The following is a 22,888-nucleotide window of genomic DNA, read 5'->3' on the forward strand; positions in this document are numbered from 1 at the left end:
TAATGCTGGCTTTAATTTTTGTTAGATGGAAAACATTGGTTCTTTGGGGACTTGTTCCTTTTTTCCATGCTGAAGAAAGGTGGGTGGCTCCCCTCTTTCAGGGGATCTTAAGGAAATTTTATTTATCTCTGGTTATCTGCAACTTGGGTTCTCTTCATTCTTTTCTTAAACATAGACTCGGAGGATTGGGTGAGACCTTCTCAGTAAACTAGTCCAGCTGCCCATGTGCTGTCTGAATCTCCTCTGCCTGATTCGCACCCTGTGTTTACACACTCATCAAGTCAGGAGGCTCACAGCCACCCTCAAGGCAGCCATTCCATCTCTGGTCAGCTTGCTCTTCGGGCTCTCTTACTCCCTTATGATCAGTGCCAGGCGTTTTGTCAGCTATGGAGCCACGGTCATAGATTTCCAGGACAACCGTCCATATGTAACACAAGGGGCTTGGATTACACAGTGTGTTCATGGTGTCTGTCATGAAAATGGCGCCCCTGAAGTTGTACAGTGCACTGGTCCTGATCTGGGGAGGCTCCTTGTAGAAGAACCACAGGGCAAGGGATAGGAAGGGAGAAAGTGCCTTCTAAGACCACAGGGGAGGATGGACCACATTGCTCCCAAGGTTGCCCCTGCCCATCAGTTCAGTTCAGTTCAGTCGCTCAGTCGTGTCCGACTCTTTGTGACCCCGTGAATCACAGCACACCAGGCCTCCCTGTCCATCACCATCTCCTGGAGTTCAAACTCACCTCCATCGAGTCCAGATGCCATCCAACCATCTCATCCTCTGTCGTCCCCTTCTCCTCCTGCCCCCAGTCCCTCCCAGCATCAGAGTCTTTTCCAATGAGTCAGTTCTTCGCATGAGGTGGCCAAAGTACTAGAGTTTCAGCTTTAGCATCATTCCTTCCAAAGAACACCCAGGGCTGATCTCCTTTATTATTATTTTTTCTTTTACTTTATTTTACAATACTGTATTGGTTTTGCCATACATCAACATGAATCCACCACAGGTATACATAAGTTCCCAATCCTGAACCCCTCTCCCACCTCCCTCCCCATACCATCTCTCTGGGTTATCCCAGTGCACCAGCCCCAAGCACCAGCCCTAGAATGGACTGGTTGGATCTCCTTGCAGTCCAAGAGACTCTCAAGAGTCTTCTCCAACACCACAGTTCAAAAGCATCAATTCTTCGGCTCTCAGCTTTCTTCACAGTCCAACTCTCACATCCATACATAACCACTGGAAAATCCATAGCCTTGACTAGACGGACTTTGTTGGCAAAGTAATGTCTCTGCTTTTCAATATTCTACCTAGGTTGGTCATAACTTTCCTTCCAAGGAGTAAGCATCTTTTAATTTCATGGCTGCAATCACCATCTGCAGTGATTTTGGAGCCCCCCCAAAATAAAGTCTGACACTGTTTCTACTGTTTCCCCATCTATTTCCCATGACGTGATGGGGCCAGATGCCATGATCTTAGTTTTCTGAATTTGAGCTTTAAGCCAACTTTTTCACTCTCCTCTTTCACTTTCATCAAGAGGCTTTTGAGTTCCTCTTCACTTTCTGCCATAAGGGTGGTGTCATCTGCATATCTGAGGTTATTGATATTTCTCCTGGCCTCTGCCCATAAGCACTTTTAAATCCTGGCATCTCTCATACCCAGGAAAAGGCACTATGTTGGGAGACATGAGTTCAAGTCGTAGATCTGCCTCTGACTTGCTTTGTGCACTTAAGAAAGTCTAGTCTTCCATATCATAAAACAGAAGATTCTTTCTGTCAAGGTCCAGATAGTAAGTATTTGGGGCTTTGCCAACCTTGTGGTCTTTATTGCAACTACTCAGCTCTTCTGTTGCAGTACAAAAGAAGCTACAGATAATTTGTAAAGAAATGTGTGTGGCTGTGTTAAAATGATAGCTTATTTACAAAAATGGGTAGCAGACCTGATTTATCCCTCAGCATGTCTTTTGTTATTCCTGTTCTAAGCTACAAGAGGGATGACAATGCGATCAGATGTGATCACTGTGATGACCAGATTAATTTCCTTTGAGAAATCCCAAGTGCTGTACAAATGATAGTTATTGACTGTAAGTAATGTTTATTGTGTCAGTCGTTGCTAAGCACTTTACCAGCAGAATATAAACAGCAAAGATACTTAGAAAGTTAAAACTTGGAGATTGTTTCAGTTAGGATACAGAAAACTAGTTAAGTAAGACTGTATGTTATTGACCCATGTAACCATAAAGCCCAGAGTTGAGAGAGAATACAAGGTTGGCTTTATCAAGGGGCTCAAAATCAAGGACTCTTTTCATCTCTCATCCCTGCCTTCCATGGTCTGAGCTTCATCCTATGGCCAGCTTCTGTTATAGTCACACAGTGGCTGTTGTCCTTGAGGCTATGGAGAGAGTAAGAAATGGAAAGGGGAGGGAGGGAGAGATAAAGAGGCAGAAATCATTTCTTAACATTCATAGCCAGAGTCTTGATCTTCGTTCAGTTTAGACTGGTTTAAGTCACATGCACAGTGTTGAACCAGCTACCGTGTTAAGGAGGGTGCTCATTGTCTTAAGGCGATCACATTCAAGGAGTGAGGAAGGGCAGATACTGAGGTGACAACTGGGATAATGTTAGGGAAAGGGGAGCACTGGGGCTGAGTGGGAAGCAGTAGATGTTCACTGCAGAGCACTCACCTCATGAGCGCCACTGCCTTCCTCTGCCCTAGTAAACAAAACGGAACTTCCTGTCCCACTGTCAACTACATAAGCTTTTTAAATTAGCATTTTATGTTGAAAAGAAGCTCAATCAGTGTTTATTTTCAACCCCCATCCCTGGTATTTGGAGTTTATAAGTACCTCCCTTTACACAATCAATATAAATTTCCCAAAGTTGCTTGTAAATTGGAATTTTGTAACTCAAATTCACTGAAAGACTCAATATTTCTCTTAAATGGCCAAAAATTCTATAAAGCAAAGAATTTTTAAATTTATTTTAATTGGAGGCTAATTGCTTTACAGTATTGTGGTGGGTTTTGCCGTACATTCACATGAATCAGCCACGGGTGTACATGTGTTCCCCATCCTGACCCCCCCTCCCCAGCCCATCCCTCAGGGTCATCCCAGTGCACCAGCCTTGAGCACCCTGTCTCATGCATCAAACGTGGACTGGCGATCTATTTCACATGTGATAATATACATGTTTCAGTGTTATTCTCTCAAATCATCCCACCCTCGCCTTCTCCCACAGAGTCCAAGAGTCTGTTCTTTACACCTGTGTCTCTGTTGCTGTCTTGCATATAGGGTCATCATTACCATCTTTCTAAATTCCGTATATGTGCATTAATATACTGTATTGGTATTTTTCTTTCTGACTTACTTCACTATGTATAATAGGCTCCAGTTTCATCCACCTCATTAAAACTGATTCAAAGGCATTCTTTTTAATAGCTGAGTAATATTCCATTGTGTATGTGCACCACAGCTTTCTTATCCATTCGTCTGCCGATGGACATCTAGGTTGCTTCCATGTCTTGGCTGTTGTAAACAGTTAAAGCAAAGAATCTTATAGCACAAAGATGATTCCTTCTGAATGTCTCCAATTTATCTGAAGTCACGGTTTCTGTTTCTTTCTGCTATATGTTTTAAATGCTAAGATATTGACAGACTTCCAGACAACTGGTGCTGCCTAGATTGTGGGAAGCTCTCAACAGTGGTTCTCAAAGTGGAGTCCTTGAACCAGCAGCATCAGAATCACTTGGGAACTTGTTAGAAATTCATATTCTCATATCTCATCAGAGACCTACTGAATCAGAAAGGCTTCGGGTAGGGCCTACTAATCTCTGGTTTAACAAGGCCTCTAAATGATTCTGACGCAAGTTTAAGAACCGTTTACTGCACTGATTAGGTAATATAGAAATAGGAATTGGAAAACGTTGGTGATCTAAAGCCCAATCTTTTCATACCTGTAATTCTTGACTTATTTGCTCCCTCTGAATGCTTCATCATATTGATACAGAGTATTCCTATTTCAATAAATTGATCTCTCTTTAGTTTATTGAATGAGGGACAGGTGATCTGTGAGGATTGTGGTTTTTTTCTTGACTTGCTGTAGTTTTCCTATTGTAGGAAAACATCAAGTCAAGTAACAGTAACATAAAGCCTCTCTTAATATTTTCATTAATATTTAATGGCTTTATCCAAATCTAAACATCTTACCAGTTATCAGATAATCACTCATTAGTTCTCTTTTCAATTTCCTGAAAGTAAAGAACATTTAAGTCTTTTGCAGAGAAAGGAATAAATAAAGACTGAGAATGAATGTTGTTTTGGTCTCAAGTAAGTGCTGCTGGCAAGAAGAGAACCTTGGAGATCTCTCTGGTGCTGGGAGGAGAGAAAGCCTGCTCAAACAAATTATGTTCTACAGGAATATTGGTAGGGCTCACACAGCAACGACTACTTCATACAGAAGAGCACGTTTTCCATGTGTTCTGTGGAGCTTAAATGCCATCATTTGTGTTTAGCACAATTCCTAACCATTGAAAATACTGCTCCCTAAGTTGTTTTGTAAAATTATACTCAGGAGGTTTATGTCTAATGTTCTTGCAAAGGGCAAATATCAAAATTGAAAAGCAGAAAGTGATGTGTGTTTTATTTCTTTAAGATCTTCATGAATACATTAAAATATCTGCAGACTCATGAATATCTCCTGGATGTGGATTTATGGAGACTTTTTGCAAACCTGGAGGAGCTAAGTCAGGTGAGCCAAAGTAGAAAGGTTCCAGTAGCCATGTTTTGAAAATCGCCAGAGGACTCTGAAAATTTATGCTTTTCTCTTTTTGTGGTTTGTATTCCATGTTGGCGTATGGAATATTGTTTCTTCCATATTCCTTCTCCATAATCTTATGGTCTGGAGTTCAGGTTAATAAGAAGGAAATCTTTCCAATAGATTGCAGCCATCAGTTAGTCTTCAATAACATTTCAAAAAATTCTTCTGTGGTTACTTAAAATAATCATAATACTCAGTTGAGCAGCACATGTACTAAAATTGGAATGAGACAAAGATTAGCATGGATTCTGTCCAAGAATGACACACAAATTCAGGAAATGTTCCATGTTTTTTCTAGAGTACAAGTTCTGGAACACCTCCTAGAAGTATATACCTTCTAGTGTATACTCGGGAACCCATCTTGTTTACTGCTTTATCCAGAAGACCTCAGACAGTGCCTCGTGCATAGAAGGACTGAATAAGTAATGTTGGGCACATGAGTTTCCTCAGTAAATAATGTTGAATACAAAGAAAGAGAAAAACATATTCCTAAGTGCTCCATCATCATAAATGACTAGTCTCAAATGAATGTTCTTTATCACATATATTATAAATAAAAGCTATCTTTCCTCTAAAAAGGAAGAGAGATACTACAGGAATTCATTTGTAAGAAAATATATTAGAGAGTAGAGGAAAATAAATCTTTAAATTTTGCCAGGGAGATAACTTGGAAGTAGGAATCATCTGTAGGAACAAAATTTGAAGTTCACTGGATATTTATTTCTTAGCCCTGCAAGTGTGCCTACTCTGTTTTCCTTTCTCCCTGGCCCTAGACAAGCTTTGGTTTTGTGAGCAGTCTTTTCCGTATCTTCAAGGACTACATTGACATTTGTGAGACTTCACCATCGTTGGATTTTATTTCCGTGCTCACAAAGGTAAAATCCTCTTTGGGATATCTCAGCTTCTGTGTGATAAATTCACCCGCCTCTCAGGATGATTGTTTATATTTCCTCGACCATCATCATCATCGTTATTTCTGGGAAAGTTCTGCCAACACCCTCCCACAAGGGAAACATCCCTTTCTCCACCAATCAGCATTTTCAAAAATAAGTTGCAGATTCTGTTTTTCCATTGTTATCTCTCCTGTGTGAGCTTTATTAATACAAAGTCTGCATGCATGGAAAAGCCATTTCCAAGTCTGTTTTTCAAATGACTTCGATTTAAAGCAATATTCACAGCAATAGTTTGTGCAGGCTAATTACATGGTTCAGTAGTCGTTCTAACAAAAGTGCCAGGCTTTCTGAAAGGAATAAAGTAAACCTTCAAATCCATCAGCACCCTTAATAAGACTTCTGTGTATTAAAGGAGGAGGAAGGAGGAAGACTTGTACCCTTGGTCTGATAAATGCTATTTTTTCCCTTGAGTAGATAATTTGAACTTTCTCCCCTACTTTGAGCTTTTAATCCTGTTTCTGTCTGTCGTCATTTAGCAAGATTTAAGTTGTTATAATCCATTTTTTTAAATATAGAGTAAGATGCATTGACTTGTAAACATTATACTCAGGTTTATGTTTAATGTTCTTGCAAAGGGCAAGTATCAAAATTGAAAAAGTAATGTGCATTACGAAGTACTTACGTGTGGAGCTGATAACGTGTACATGATAATGTGCAGAATTAGACACACCCCTTACTTTGGGGGAGTTTTCATTCTAGTGGGAAAGAAATTAATCGACTAATGACACCAATGATTATATAGTAAAATTGAGGTTAGTGCTGGGGAAAAAAGATACATAGATATTATGAAAGGAAACTTCTAGTTTGGGGCAGATGGTGAGGTAGCTACAGCTAGGAAATTCTTCCTGAGGCAGTGATGCTTGAAGTGAGATATGAACAAGGACTATTTAAGAAAGCAAAACAAGCAGAAAACTAGGCATAAGCTGGGGAGATCCTTCAGTGAATTTTGAAAGCACATCAGAATAAGAAAAGCTTTGAAAAACAGGAGAAAGAATATAAAGTGTTGGAAATAATTAGCTAAAATCTCAGGATCTCCCAATTCCTTTAGAGTCAGAAATTATTTCTTTAGGACCATTGCATGCTACACATTTTTTGTTTTTGTTAAAGGGTAGAGCCCTTAGTAAGTTAGATAATGAGCATGATTGGATGTGTGTTGGTTCAGGGTCTGAAGTCCCCTTGGTTTTCTTGATAATTTCTGTACTCCATCAAGGGCTAGGACAACTGGCAGGCTCTCTCCACTTGCCTCCTTGGACTAACCTGGCCATCGTCCTCTAATGGTGATGGGAAGAAGCACAAAAGAGCATCAGCACCCATTATAGATCCAAGTATATCATTCCTCTGCTGGTCTTGGAGAATCTCCAAGGGCGAAGGGTAGCTGTGGCTCTCTTGGGACATAGATGCTATGGCAGACATATCTGGGAGTATTCATCTGAAGGCTGATGTTAGCAACAAGACCTGGCCCCCTAAAAATAATTTTTAATTCAGTTTTTAGTGAATAGTCTGAAGAAATAACAGCTTTTCATCATAACACGTAAGTAGTCTGCCTTAGTCTGCCCAGGCTCTGTGTAACAAAGTGCCACAAACTGGGTAGCTTGTAAACAACAGAAATCGATGTCTCACTGTTCTAGAGGGTGGACATCCAATACCAGGGTGGCAGCCGGCTCATGTGAGGGCCCTCTTCTGATCACAGACTTCTCACTGTATTCTTCACATAGTGGAGAGGGCCGGAGAGCTCTCCAGAGTCTCCTGTGTAAGGGCATTCATTTCATTCATGGAGGCTTCACCTTTGGGACCTCATCGTCTCTGGAAGGGTCCACCCCCTCCAATACCATCACCTTGGGGATTAGGATTCAACATGTGAGTTTGAGGGGGACACAGCTGTTCAGACCATAGCCTAGTAAAGCATGGACTCTTCACTGAAAGTATATAATGATAGCCATATACGGATGCTTCCTGATATGTTACAGAGGCGCAAAGGTGGGCTGCAGAAGTTTTTCCTAAATTTAAAAAGGCCTGCGTCAGGTTGGATTCGTTGTGCCACGGAAAGAAACTCCAGCTCTCGGTGGCTTGGTTCACGTCTCACTCACGCCGTGTTCCTGCTTTCTCATTGTTCTCACTCCGGGACCCCTGCTGAAGGAGCAGCCACCACCTGGAAAGTCACCACTGCGCCTCCAGGGCAAGACGTGAAAGAGGCCGGACGCTCACTGGCTCTTCACGTTTCCGGCATATCTGTTCACACGCATCAGCCTCAGGAAGTCCCATGGCCAGGCCTACCCTCAGTGGTAATCTAGGTAGTGTAAATGTGTGTACTTGCACACTGGCCACCTGGCTTATTCTAATACAAATTTGATACGACTTAAGAATGTGTAGTCATTACAGCAAGTTTAAGACAGTACATAAGAATAGTGAAGAAAGGGAAAGGCAAGTGTCAGATTAGGTAAAACAAGTACATAAAATGCTTGCTGTGAAACAGTACATTTAATGAGGTGCCCAGATTTGACTGTTTTTTAGAAGCTGGCAGGGGAATTCAGTTTGTAGATATTTTTGCAGAAGATTTGATGAAAAGTTAGATGTTGTTACTTTAATCACATACTATGAGCACAGGCTTAGGCAGTGTCTGTTACCAGGTACCATGCAACCTGTGTGGGCCTCAACAAAGCATAAGTGCAAATAAAGGGTAAATTAAATCAAGATGTCCCAAATAGAATTTTTTTAAAAAAATACAGGCAAGAAAAGGCAATTTATTGAGGAGGAGGAGTTATTCAGTCACTAAGTTGTGTCCCACTCTTTGCGACCCCATGAACTGCAGCACACCAGGCTTCCCTGTCCTTCACTATGTTCTGAGTTTGCTCAAACTCATGTGTATTGAATCGGTGATGCCATCCAACCATGTCATCCTCTGTCACCCCCTTTCCTCCTGCCCTCAATCTTTCCCAGCATCAGGATCTTTCCCAGTGAGTTGGCTCTGTGCATCGGGTGGCCAGAGTATCGGAGCTTCGGCTCCAGCATCAAGCTTTCCAATATAGGAGTTAATGGTTTATCATGGGGATACCATTATTTAATAGTGTTTGACGATCACCTGCTTCTCTCCATGCACACATGGTTGATACTGGTGTGTCCCCAGCTTCCCCTGCTTTGGTTACTGCTAAAAGTGAAGAGAAGGTCTCTCTGTGCTTTTGCATCCTTTCACTCTCTCGTGCCCTTCTCCCCTTGCAGTATTTCCGGGGTAGCCTGTGTCAGAGCCACCAGACCTACTGCCTGAACTACTCGGCTGCTGTCTTTTATCTTGAGAGCCTGAAGCAGAGACATGACTTTGGAATTTATTTAAAAGTAAAGTACCTTTTTCTTTTATATTTTTCCTGAGACTCTTTGAATATAACAGATACTAGGAGCTATCAGACCCAAATTAAATGGAACAGGAGGAAAATAAATGATCAGGCACACATTTTAACTACAAACCTGCTTTCCTTAGGAACACATAATCCACTGCAGCATTAGGATTTTAAATAGTGCTTATCTGGAAACATTGTATCACCTAATGTCCCTCCTGACATTTTAACTGGGGATTTAAAATGTTTTATTTGTCCACTGGTTTGTTTTTAGAAAAAATTGGTGAGAAAACTACAGTAAGGATTGAGGCTTTATTTCCGATACATGTCTGACTCTTGTAGGATTTGGTCCCAGCAAGGTCCTACTGCGCAAAAGCTTGGTGTACCACCACCATTGTATTCTACTTGAGTGGCGCCTCCTAGAGAACATCATAGCCCACAGGGTAAAGGCTGCCCCTGAAGTTCAGCATGGCTGCTGTGGCTCCCAAGCATTATTCAGTCGCTCAGTCGTGTCTGACTCTTTGCAACCCCTTGGACTGCAGCACGCTGGGCTTCCCTGTCCATCACCAACTCCCAGAGCTTACTCAAACTCATGTTCAACGCGTCAGTGGTGCCATCTAACCATCTCATCCTCTGCCGTCCCCCTCTCCTCCCACCTTCAATCTCTGCCAGCATCAGGGTCTTTTCCAATGAGTCGGTTCTTCGCATCAGGTGGCCAAAGTATTGGAGTTTCAACTGCAGCATCAGTCCTTCCAATGAATATTCAGGACTGATTTCCTTTAGGATTGACTGGTTGGATCTCCTTGCAGTCCAAGGGACTCTCAAGAGTCTTCTCCAACACCACAGTTAAAAGCATCAATTCTTCAGCAATCAGCTTTCTTTATAGTCCAACTCTCACATCCATACATGGCTACTGGAAAAACCATAGCCTTGACTAGACAGACCTAGTAATGTCTCTGCTTTTTAATATACTATCTAGGTTGGTCATAACTTTCCTACCAAGGAGTAAGCGTCTTTTAATTTCATGGCTGCAGTCATCATCTGCAGTGATTTTGGAGCCCCCCCAAAATAAAGTCTGTCACTGTTTCAGCTATTTCCCCATCTGTTTCCCATGAAGTGATGGGACCAAATGCCATGATCTTCGTTTTCTGAATGTTGAGCTTTAAGCCAACTTTTTCACTCTCCTCTTTCACTTACATCAAGAGGCTCTTTAGTTCTTCTTTGCTTTCTGCCATAAGGGTGGTGTCATCTGCGTATCTGAGGTTCTTGATATTTCTCCTGGCAATCTTCATTCCAGCTTGTGCTTCTTCCAGCCCAGCATTTCTTATGATGTACTCTAAATATAAGTTAAATAAGCAGGGTGACAATATACAGCCTTGACGCACTCCTTTCCTATTTGGAACCAGTCTGTTGTTCCATGTCCAGTTCTAACTGTTGCTTCTTGACCTGCATACAGATTTCTCAGGAGGCAGGTCAGGTGGTCTGATATTCCCATCTCTTCCAGAATTTTCCACAGTTTGTTGTGATCCATACAGTCAAAGGCTTTGGCATAGTCAATGAAGCAGAAGGAAATGGTTTTCTGGAACTCTCTCGCTTTTTCGATAATCCAGCGGATGTTGACAATTTGATCTCTGGTTCCTCTGCCTTTTCTAAATCCAGCTTGAACATCTGGAAGTTCATGGTTCAAGTACTGTTGAAGCCTGGCTTGGAGAATTTTGAGCATTACTTTACTAGCGTGTGAGATGAGTGCAATTGTGCGGTAGTTTGAGCATTCTTTGGATTGCCTTTCTTTGGGATTGGAATGAAAACTGACCTTTTCCAGTCCTATGGCTACTGCTGAGTTTTCCAAATTTGCTGGCATATTGAGTGCAGCATTTTCATAGCATCATCTTTTAGGATTTGAAATAGCTCAACTAGAATTCCATCACCTCCTCTAACTTTGTTTGTAGTGATGCTTCCTAAGGCCCGCTTGACTTTGCATTCCAGGATGTCTCGCTCTAGGTGAGTGATCACACCATTGTGATTGTGTCGTGAAGATCTCTTTTGTACAGTTCTTCTGTGTATTCCTGCCACCTCTTCTTAATATCTTCTGCTGCTGTTAGATCCAAACCATTTCTGTCGTTTATTGTGCCCATCTTTGCATGAAATGTTCCCTTGGTATCTCTCATTTTCTTTAAGAGATCTCTAGTCTTTCCCATTCTGTTGTTTTCCTCTATTTCTTTGCATTGATCACTTAGGAAGGCTTTCTTATCTCTCCTTCTGTTCTTTAGAACTCTGCATTCAAATGGGTTTATCTTTCCTTTTCTCTTTTGCCTTTAGCTTCTCTTCTTTTCTCAGCTATTTGTAAGACCTCATCAGACAACCATTTTGCCTTTTTGCATTTTTTTTCCCCTTGGGGATGGTCTTGATCACTGCCTCCTGTACAGTGTCATGAACCTCTGTCCATGGTTCTTCAGGCACTCTGTCTATCAGATCTTATCACTTGAATTTATTTGTCACTTCCACTGTATAATCGTAAGAGATTAGATTTAGGTCATACCTGAATGGTATAGTGGTTTTCCCTGCTGCTGCTAAATTGCTTTAGTCATGTCCAACTCTGTGTGACCCCATAGACAGCAGCCCACCAGGCTCCCCAGTCTCTGGGATTATCCAGGCAAGATCACTGGAGTGGGTTGCCATTTCCTTCTCCAAGTGGTTTCCCCTACTTTTCTTCAATTTAAGTCTGAATTTGGCAGTAAGGAGTTCATGAACTGAGCCACAGTCAGCTCCTAGTTTGTTTTTGCTGACTGTGTAGAGCTTCTCCATCTTTGGCTGCAAAGAATATAATCCGATTTCGGTATTGACCATTGGTGATGTCCATGTGTAGAATCTTCTCTTGTGTTGTTAGAAGAGGGTGTTTGCTATGACCAGTGTGTTCTCTTGGCAAAACTCTGTTAGCCTTTGACCTGCTTCGTTTTATACTCCAAGGCCAAATTTGCCTGTTACTCCAGGTGTTTCTTGACCCTACTTTTGCATTCCAGTCCCCTATAATGAAGAGGACATCTCTTTTGGATGTTAGTTCTGGAAGGTCTTGTAGGTCTTCACAGAACCGTTCAACTTCAGCTTCTCAGCATTACTGGTCGGACATAGACTTGGATTACTGTGACACTGAATGGTTTGGCTTGGAAACGAACAGAAATCATTCTGTCATTTTTGAAATTGCATCCAGGTACTGCATTTTGGACTCTTTGGTTGACTATGATGGCTATTCCATTTCTTCTAAGGGATTCTTGCCCACAGTAGTAGATACAATGGTCATCTGAGTTAAATTCACCCATTTCGGAACAGGAGATTTGTGCTCAGGACCTTCAGTGTTTGCAAATAAGCAAAGCTGGAAAAAAGTTTCCTTGACTTCTCTACTTCCTTTGACCTCCACCCACTCCCCTGCCCCCGCCTGTTTTTGAGGGTTTTATTTTGACATATGTTTAGTCTGAAATGTACCTTTCAGTATTATGCCACAGCTCTTTTTATGACCCAAGAAAATGGTTCTTGCCTTTCTAGAAACCCATGCAGCTACAAGAAGCACCTACCAGAGCATCACCTCAGAGCCGTAGGAGAAACAGCCACCACACAGAGCTCCCGATAACTTTAAGCTGTGAATCAGAGCATCTCTGCCATGGCCAGAATGTGCCAGGAAACCTGGGCATGATGTGAATGATGTTGGGAAGAGCCATGGCCCTATTTTAGTAGCTTTAGCCTTTCAGTGTTTCCTTTGCTACTCAAACCAAAACGTGAAAGCTCGTTAGATTTCATGAATAATCTTGTTGCAAACCTTGTCCCTGGAAGCTATTGGATGAGACTCCTTGGCAGAGTCTTCCAGACTCCTCCCCAGTCTGGGGAGAATCCAGGTTCATTCCTCTCCCTCCCAAGCTAGCACCATTTTCAAATAACTATGGAAAATCCCTTAACAATTGTGACACAGAAGTTTACATGTATGAGATATATATATATATATATATAGCATCCAAAGATATTTAGGAAAAAGAATGGAGGATGCACTGTTGTAATGATAACATGTAATACTTTTATAAGCATCATGCTTTGCCAAGCACTTTCTCAAACATCCTTTTAAATCTTACCACAAATCTATGAAGTTGATTACATTGTCTCTCCACATGCCCCTGAGACTCAGAGAGGTTATGTGACCTTTGTAAGATCACATGACCAGTAGATGGCAATAAAAGAACCTGGATAAAGGTCTTCAGGCAAAATCAATGCACTTTACACCCAGGACTATTTACAACTCCTCAGGGCTACTTCCTGTTGCAAAGGAACTGTTAGCATCATGAAACAAAGGTTGAAGGGTCAGGGAGAGGCTTTGGGAGGGCTTGGAGGTAAATCTGCCTTCCACAGCCCCAGCCCTTCCACAGCACAGAACAAAACTTCGTCACAGATAATTAATAATAATAATGTATACTGATTATACATACAATAATAATGATACAAATACAAAAGTGATAATACTAAAAGTGACTAGTTCGCAAGCTTTGGCAATGGCCAGGCACTATGCTGCGTACTGATCATCTCTGATTTCTCGGTCTGCACAATAAACCCTGTAGGATTTGGTGTTATCCTCAGTTTTCAGGAGCTTAGAAGAATTCAGCAACTTGCTTAAACTATGTTCAGGGCACGAGCAGGATTCAAATCTGTCAAGCTGACAACCTTTCTCCTAGACTTTGACATAAACGTTGTTGGAAAACTTAATATCTTTGTGGTCCGGAGAAGGTGATGGCACCCCACTCCAGTACTCTTGCCTGGAAAATCCCATGGATGGAGGAGCCTGGTAGGCTACGGTCCATGGGGTCGCGAAGAGTTGGACACGACTAAGCGACTTCCCTTTCACTTTTCACTTTCATGCATTGGAGAAGAAAATGGCAACCCACTCCAGTGTTCTTGCCTGGAGAATCCCAGGGACGGGAGAGCCTGGTGGGCTGCCATCTATGGGGTCACACAGAGTCGGACACGACTAAGTGACTTAGCAGTTAGCAGCTGGTGGCTCAGACAATAAAAAAATCTGCTTGCAGTGCAGGAGACCCAGGTTCATTTCCCTGGGTCAGGAAGATCCCTTGGAGAAGGGAATGGCCACTCACTCCAGTATTCTTGCCTAGAGAATTCCATGGACAGAGGAGCCTGGTCACAGAGTCAGACACAATTGAGCAACTAACACACTTTCACTTAACATCTTTGTCATTTTATGGACTGCCTGGAATTGGGCTCTGATTGCACTGGGGTGAATTTACTCTCTATACCATGTGGGGCTGGTTTTTGTAAATACCTGTACATTATTTTTATGGGCATTGACAAGAGTAGAATTTCCCTCACTTTTTCAAAGTCAGTCAAAGTGATGCAGAGAAAGACACTGGGGGACTTCCCTGGTGGTCCAGCGGTTAAGAATCTGCCTGCCAATGCGGGGGACATAGGTTTGACCCTGAAGTGGGAAGATCCCACCTGCCACAGGGCAGCTAAGCCCACATGCCGCAGGGCAGCTAAGCCCAAGCTCCCTGGAGCCCGTGCTTCACAAGAGAAGCCACCCCAATGAGAAGCCCACGCACAGCAACTAGCGACTGGCCCCTGCTCACCGCAACCGGAGAAAGCCCACACAGTGCCCAGAAGACACCCAACAAAGGCGCTCCAACACAGCCCCAAGAAGCCAGAAAGCAAGACCCTGGGAACTCGGCACCAGAGCTCTTAGTCTTTGCTTGGTTAGCAGTTGCTGACAAATCTGTGTGGACTGAATATTCAAGACATGTCAGGCATTGTTGTCAGCACTGTGTGGGATTATCTCCTTAAAATCTCTCATCACCCAGTTACGGCAACTCTTGTTATCCACATTTCACAGAAGAGGTTTAGAGGACTTAAGTAAATTTCCCAAGTTCCCAAGAATAATGGGTGTCCAAGACCGTGGTTGCATCCCACCAAGACAGGTTAATGAGGAGAACAAGGTTTTATTTGGGCCCGTCAGTCCATTTCACTCTTCCCCTGAACACATTGGATTTTTGACAATTTATATATGAATTATATCAATATAATTTTATAAATTATAAGATTTATGTGTAAATTTACTTTTTGCTTATTATATATAGTTAATTTACAAAGTATTTCTGGTGTGCAGCAGAGTGATTCAGTTTTACATATATATAATACTTTTTTATATTCTTTTCTATTATAATTTATTATGAGATATTGAATATAGTGTCCTATGCTGCACAGTAGGACCTTGTTGGTTATCAGAGCTTATAAGTTTGATAAGGTCCCATTGGTTTATTTTTGTTTTTATTTCTGTTGGTTTAGGAGACTTGTCCTAAGAAAACATTGTTACAGTTTATATCAGAGAATGTTGTTCCTATGTTCCCTTTTAGGATTTTTATGGTGTCGTCTTATATTTACTTTTTTTTTTCTTATATCTAAGTCATTAAGCCATTTCAAGTTTCTTTTTGTGTAGGGTGTAAGGGAGTGTGCTAACCTCATTGATTTACATGTAGCTGTCCAGCTTTCCCAACACCATTTGCTGAAGAGACTATATTTTCTCCATTGTATACTCTTGCCTCCTTTGTCAAAGAGTAATTGACCATAGGTGCATGGGTTTATTTCTGCTTTCTGTCATGCTCCATTAATCCATGTATTTGTTTTTGTGCCAGCACCATACTGTTTTGATGACTGTAGCTTTGTAGTATAGTCTGCAGCCGGGGAGTCTGATTCTTCCAGTTCCATTTTTCTTTATCAATTGTTTTGGCCATTTGGGATCTTTTGTGTTTCCATACAAATTATAAAATTTTTTGTTCTAGTTCTATAAAAAATGCCACTGGTAATTTGATAGTGATTGCACTGAATCTGTAGATTGCTTTGGGGTCATATAGTCATTTTGATAATATAGCTTCTTCCAGTCCAAGAACATACTGTATCTTTCCATCTGTTTATGTCATCTTTGATTTCTTACATCAGCGTCTTATAGTTTTTAGAATACAGATCTTTTGGCTCTTTAGGTAGGTTTATTCCTAGGTATTTTATTCTTTTTGATGCAATGGTAAATGAGATTGTTTCTCTAATTTGTCTTTCTGGTCTTTTGTTGTTTATAGAAATGCAACAGATTTCTGTGCGTAATTTTGTGTTCTGCAATTTTACTGAAGTCATTGATAAACTCTAGCTTTTTTGTGGTAACATATTTAGGATTTTCTATATATTGTATCCTGTCATCTGCAAACAGTGACATTTTTACTTCTTTTCCAATTTGAATCCCTTTTTATTTCTGTTTCTTTTCTGATTACTGTGGCTAGGACTTCTAAAACTAAAGTTGAATAAAAGTGACAAGAATGGACATCCTTGACTTGTTCTAGTCTTAGAGGAAATGTTTCAGCTTTCCACTTTTGTGAATGATGTTAGCTATGGGTTTGTAATATATGGCCTTTACTATGTTGAGGTAGGTTTCCTCTGTGCCCACTTTCTAGAGAGTTTTTTTATATATAATAAGTGGGTGTTACATTTTATCTAATGTTTTTTCTGCATCTGTTGAGATGATCATGGGGGTTTTTTGTTTTTTCTTTTGTTGATGTGGTGTATTGCTTATGTTGAACTGTCCTTGTGACTCTAGGTTGAATCCAGCTTGATCATGTATTTTATTATCCTTTTTACTTGCTGTTGTGTTCGGTTTGCTGAATTTTGTTGAGAATTTTTATATGTGTATTCATCAAAGATAGTGACGTATAATTCTCTTTTTTCGTAGTGTCTTTTTCTGGTTTTGGTATCAGAGTTACAGTAGATTCATAGAATGACTTTGGGGTATCCCCTACTCTTCAGTCTTAAAGAAGACTTTGAAAAGGATTAGTATAAGTTCATTGTATGTTTGGCAGGATTCCCCAGCAAACTCATTGGATCCTAGACTTTTGTTTGCAGGGGGTTGTTTTGGTTTTTTTTTAGTTTCAGCAAACATATGCATGAGCTTACTTGCCCTGAGGCATGTGGAATCTTCTCAGACCAGGTTTCAAACCCATGTCCCTACATTAGCAGGCAGATTGTTAACCACTGGACCATTAGGGAAGTCTGGGAGTTTTATTATTATTATTATTATTATTAGAGATTCTATTTCACTTCTAGTGATCAATCTGTTTAAATTATTTCTCTCTTCTTGATTCTGTTTTGGTGGGCTGTCTGTCCCTAAAAACTTATCCATTTCTTCTAGGTTGTCCAGTTTGTTGGCATATAATTCTTTGTAGTAGTCTCTCACAGATTTTTGTATTTCTGCAAAATCAGTTGTTACACTTCCTCTTTCATTTCTTGTTTTATTTGGGTCCTTTCATTTCTTCTTGGTGAACCTGGCCAGAGGTGTGTGAATTTTGCTTTGTTGCTGTTAGTCATTAAGTGTGTCTGACTCTTTTGTCACCCTGTGGACTACAGCCTGCCAGGCTCCTCTGCCCATGGGATTTCCCAGGCAAGAAGACTGGAGTGGGTTGCCATTTCCTTCTCTAGGGGATTTTCCTGACCAGGGATCAGACCCACATCTTCTGCATTGCAGGCAGATTCTTTACCACTGAGCCTCCAGGGAAGCCCCAGTTTTGTTTCCCCTTTCAAAAAACCAGCTCTTGGTTTCACTGGTTTTGTTTTGTTTTCTATTTTTTGATCTCTATTCTATTTCTTCCTCTCTGACTTTTTATTATTTGCTTCCTTATGCTGACTTTAGGCTTTATTTGTTCTTTTTCTGTTTCTTTCCAGTGGTAGGTTAGATTGTAGATCGGCTCACTTTATATTATCCCATATCTCTCTTTTTTTTTTTTTAACTTTCTTTTTTTCTTTCATTTGACTTTCTTTCTACATTTCTGATTGATTTCCATTATTATTCTGTTTTCTAGGTCAGTTATTTGACCTACATTGTTTCTTTAATACATTTATTTATTTATTTACTTATGGCTGTGCTGAGTCTTTGTTGTTGCACAGGCTTTTGTCTAGTTGTGGTGAGTGGGGGCTTCTCTCTAGTTGTGGTGTGCGGATTTCTCGTTGCCGTGGCTTCTCTCTTTGTGGAGTATGGGCTCTAGGGCATGAGGGCTTCCGTAGTAGAGGTGTGTGGGCTCAGCAGTTGTGATGTGCAGGCTCTAGAGCGCTGGCCTGTTAGTTGTGGTACACAGGCTCGGTTGATCCACAGCATGTGAAATCTTTCTGGATCAGGGATCAAACCCATGTCTCCTACATTAGCAGGCAGATTCTTTTACTGCTGAGCCATCAGGGAAACCCTGCAATGTTTAGTTTGTTATTTATTCCCTTTTGCTTGCCTTCATCTCAGCATATACATTTTCTCCTTTTAACTGGCTTCTCCTTATAGTTTCTATTAGTAGTTCCTTGCTAAAGTGATCTGCATTTCTCTCAGTGCCCTTTCTTAATTGTTAATTGTTACTTTCTTTTCGTAATTTTATTGATTCCTGGCTCTGCTGAGTTCATTGCCGTGACCAGAGGCTAGTGTCTAGTTGTGGTGCGTGGGCTTCTCACTGTGGTGGCTTCTCTTGTTGCAGAACACAAGCTCTACCAAGGGCAAGTGGGTTTGGTAGTTGCAGCACAAGGGCTCGGCAGCATGTGGCACGTGGGCTCTGTAGTTGCTTCATGACTCCAGATCAGGGATCAAACCCATGTCTCCTGCATTGGCAGGTGAATTCTTCACCACTGAGCCACCCGGGAAGCCTTCTTCTTGAACTCAGAATCTGGTAGAGCATTCTGTTTTATTGGAGATTTCTCCTGTCCTGTTTTTGGAAATAGTTCCTCTGCTTCTTGGTTTCAGTTTTATTTCTTTGCCCCTGGATTTAGGAGAAACAGTAATTGCCTATGTTCTTGAAGAGTTGGTTTTATGTGGGAGCATCCTTGTGTAGTCTGAGTCTTAATATTTTGGGTGCAAGGGCTGCATCTAGAATGGGCGCCTGCCGTTTCTTCCCTCCTTGTACGCTGGTTGTTATCCCCTTCATAGGGAGTGTGACTTTTTCTGGTGACCAGAACCTGCAGTGGAAGTTGAGCAGAGCCTCCTATTTGGTCTGTGGTTGTCACAGCTTTGTTGGGAGCGCAGTGTGCTCCCCAGTTGGAGTAGAAGCCCCCCAGATCATCTTGTTTCTGTGCTGCGGTGTGAGGTGGGCAGGCCTGGAGCTACCGGGGGAGGAGCCGTGAGTCTTCCTCAGGAGGAGCCGTCCGCTGAAGTGCGCTCCATGGTGTCTGTCACGCACCATGTGTGCGTCCAGAGTGCACTGTTGTTGGCAGGGGCCTCACCTCCTCCTCAGCCACGGGAATGCAGGCCATTGACCTGGATGTCCCTCAGGTGCTGTGCTCGTAAAGCCACCAGCTCAGATCTGCAGGCACAGATTCCCTGAAGTCAGGCCCCAGGACCTTTCTTAGCTGCCCAAGGTCATGCTCCTTGACCCCCTCAGAGCTACAGGACGAGCACAGACCCTGGCCCCACCTCCACGGACGTGTACCCGCAAAACTCGCAGCTGCTGACTCTGGACTTGCCCCAGCTATGGGAGCGTCAGTCCTCTGCTTGGATGTCCCACAGTCACTTAGCTTACAAAGACAGCGGCAGCGTAAATCCACTAAAGTCACAAGGTCTCCTGATACGGCTCAGATTTCAGCCCCACCTCTGTGTGGGGCAACAGCGGGCACTCACGTGCTCGCAGAGCCCTGCCCGCTGTGAGCACTCTGTGGGGCTGCGCTGCTGGGGCCCCACCTCTCCCTTCAGGTGCTCCTTAACAAGAGGGCTTCTGTAGTAGACCCAAGTTTCATCCCGCACACAGCCCCAGTTGCCACCCAGTCCATACTCTTGCCTCTTTAGGCTCTCTCTGCATAGCCATCCCCAGTCCTCTCCCCAGAGCTGTGCGCTGAAACCCAAGATTCAGCACCCAGCCCCAACCTGTGCTCCCAGACACATGCATGGAGCTGGGGAGTGCAGCAAGGTGGCCGAGACCAGGCGTGCTGGTCTCTCTTTTCTACCTGCTTAAGCCAATCATTGCATTCTTCTCTGAGCCTCTGAAGCTTCCGTTCTGTTCCGGCTGATCTAGGCAGCAAAGTTTGTTCCTAGGGCAAGGAATCTTTCCTCTTTCACAGTTCCCTCCCAGCAGTACAGGTCCCATCCCATCCTCCCTTGTTGCCTGGTGATCTTCCTGGCAGTTTTGGTTGTATGAGCTCTTCTGCCAGCATTCAGTAGGTATTCTGTGAGAACTGGTACACATGTAGATGTATGTTTTATGTACTTGTTGGAGTTGGTGAGGTCTATGTCCTTGTATTCCACTATCTTGATCTCCCAACTATATATAAATTTATTATCAAGCTGAAGCAGATTCCACTTATCTAGACCCATCCAGGAAAAGGACTTTTATATCCAATTTCTCATGTCAGAGTTTCTTTTCTTTCCCTAATAGACATGAAAAGTAAAGCCAACAGATAAATGAAAGAGAAAGTTATAGTTTCACTTTTAGAATCATCAAATATCTTTTCTTTTTTTTTTTTTCCTCTTCTGAGACCTTTCAAACACTATAAATATTTTGTGTATCTCTGCCTGGATCTTTGTCTAAATTATTTACCACTGGTATTTCTTTTCTGATTGGTGTCTATGGGAGAGTCAGTGCTTTTATATTTACCCTGATCACCAGTGGGTGCTAGCCTCCAGAGCTGTTGCCCACAGCATGGAAATTTGGAGCAGTGACCCAGGGCTGTGTGTTTTTAGGGAATCCCTCACTGCTGATAAGAAATGAATTACTGGAGCTCCCCAGCTTCCCATGAGGACCAGCAGGTAGCACTGGAATGCTGCTGCCAGTGACTCAGCATGGAAATCAGCCACTAAATCTCTGGGAGTTGGTGATGGACAGGGAGGCCTGGCATGCTGCAGTCAGTGGGGTCACAAAGAGTCAGACACAGTTGAGCGACTGAACTGACTGAACTAAACGGAAGGCCACAGAGGACGACGGCCTTCCCACACCTCTTCCCTCCACTCCTGCTCCTAGCCCTTTCATGGCTGCAGTCTCTGCTTCCCTTGGGGTTGCATCCCTTCAACCCCAGTGAGGATCACAACCATTTTGAGCTGGATAAGAAGTAGGAAGTCATCTAATACCTGCTCCCATTTTATAGAAGAGGAGTCTGAGGTGCAGAGAGGGGAGGTGGTCCCTCAGCCTTAAAGCCTGGCCCCTAGAGCTCCATCCTCCATGCACCTCTGGGCTCACTTTTCTGACCTGCTGTCTGTAGGTGGGGAAGTGGGAAAGATCATGCATGGCAGAATTCCCATAAAGAAGAGTCCGGAAGTTTTTAGAAGAAATGTGATATAGCTGTTAGGGTAGGAGGGTATGGAAGACAAGGACAATTGCAAAGCTTGAGGCTAGGAGAGAAAAGGGGGAAAGCTGGAGAAGGGAAGAGAGGGGAAGAAAGAGAAAGAGCTCTCTTCTTCCAAAGAAAAGAATGGAGCCAGCAAAATGTGGTGGGTGGTGGCTGTGGCTTCCACGTGTGTTCTTGTTGTCACTAAGTTGTGTCCACTTCTTCACAACCCCATGGATTGCAGCACGCCAGCTTCCCTGTCCTGCACTGTCTCCCAGAGCTGGCTGAAACTCATGTGCATTGAGTCAATGATGCCATCCAACCATCTCATCCTCTGTCGCCTCCTTCTTCTCCTGCCTTCAGTCTTTCCCAGTATCAAGGTCTTTTTCAATGAGTCAGCTCTTTGCATCGGGTGGCCAAAGTATTGGCGCTTCAGCATCAGCATCAGTCCTTCCAATGAATGTTCAGGGTTTATTTCTTTTAGGATTGACTGGTTGGATCCTCTTGGTGTCCAAGGGACTCTCGAGAGTCTTCTCCAATACCACAGCTCAAAAGCATCAGTTCTTGGGTGCTCAGCCTTCTGTATGGTCCAGCTCTCACATCTGTATGTGACTGCTAGAAAAACCAAAGCTTTGACCATATGGAGCTTTGTCAACAAAGTGATGTCTCTGCTTTTTAACACACTGTCTAGGTTTGTCATAGCTTTTTTCCCCTAGGAACAAGCATCTTTTATTTCATGGCTGCAGTCACCATCACAATGACTTTGGAACCCAGGAAAATAAAGTCTGTCACTGTTTCCATTTTTTCCCCACCTGTTTGCCATGAAGTGATGGGACAGGATGCCATTGATCTTCGTTTTTTGAATGTTGAGTTTTAAGCCAACTTCTTCACTCTCCTCTCTCACTTTCACCGAAAAGCTCTTTAGTTCCTCTTCACTTTCTGCCATTAAGGTGGTGCCATCTGCATATCTGAGATTATTGATATTTCTCCTGGCAGTCTTGATTCCAGCTTGTGATTCATCCAGCCGAACATTTCTCATAATGTGCTCTGCATAAAAGTTAAACAAGCAGAGTGACAATATACAGCCTTGATGTACTCCTTTCCCAGTTTTGAACCAGTGTATTATTCCATGTGTGGTTCTAACTGTTGCTTCTTGACCTGCATATAGGTTTCTCAGGAGGCAAGTAAGGTGGTCTGGTATTCCCATTTCTTTAAGAATTTTCCAGTTTGCTGTGATCAACACAGTCAAAGGCTTTAGTGTAGTCAGTGAACCAGAAGTAGATGTTTTTCTGGAATTCCTTTGCTTTCTCTATGATCTAACAAATGTTGGCAATTTGATCTCTGGTTCCTCTGCCTTTTCTGAATCCAGCTTTAGCATCTGGAAGTTCTTGATTCACGTACTATTGAAGCCTAGCTTGAAGGATTTTGAGCATTACCTTGTAGCATGTGAAATGAATGCAACTGTGCAGTACTTTGAACATTCTTTGGCACTGC

The 22,888-nt window shown here is 42.5% G+C and overlaps 1 protein-coding gene and 1 non-coding gene across 3 annotated transcripts in view; both read left to right on the forward strand.

The window, feature by feature from the left end:
* PLEKHG7 (pleckstrin homology and RhoGEF domain containing G7) overlaps positions 1–22,888 on the forward strand; it is an 88,200-nt gene that overhangs the window by 42,441 nt on the left and 22,871 nt on the right. For both annotated transcript variants that reach the window (XM_069584182.1, XM_069584183.1), the window contains exons 9-11: positions 4,642–4,737; positions 5,580–5,681; positions 8,976–9,089. In XM_069584182.1, coding sequence (XP_069440283.1) covers positions 4,642–4,737; positions 5,580–5,681; positions 8,976–9,089 — 312 coding nt within the window. The remainder of the gene's footprint in view (positions 1–4,641; positions 4,738–5,579; positions 5,682–8,975; positions 9,090–22,888) is intronic.
* LOC138438429 (U6 spliceosomal RNA) lies at positions 4,996–5,099 on the forward strand. The gene has a single exon (XR_011256364.1). It is a non-coding gene; the product is annotated as a U6 spliceosomal RNA (small nuclear RNA).

This window comes from Ovis canadensis, chromosome 3 (genome assembly GCF_042477335.2).
Source record: "Ovis canadensis isolate MfBH-ARS-UI-01 breed Bighorn chromosome 3, ARS-UI_OviCan_v2, whole genome shotgun sequence".
Taxonomy (NCBI): Eukaryota; Metazoa; Chordata; class Mammalia; order Artiodactyla; family Bovidae; genus Ovis; species Ovis canadensis.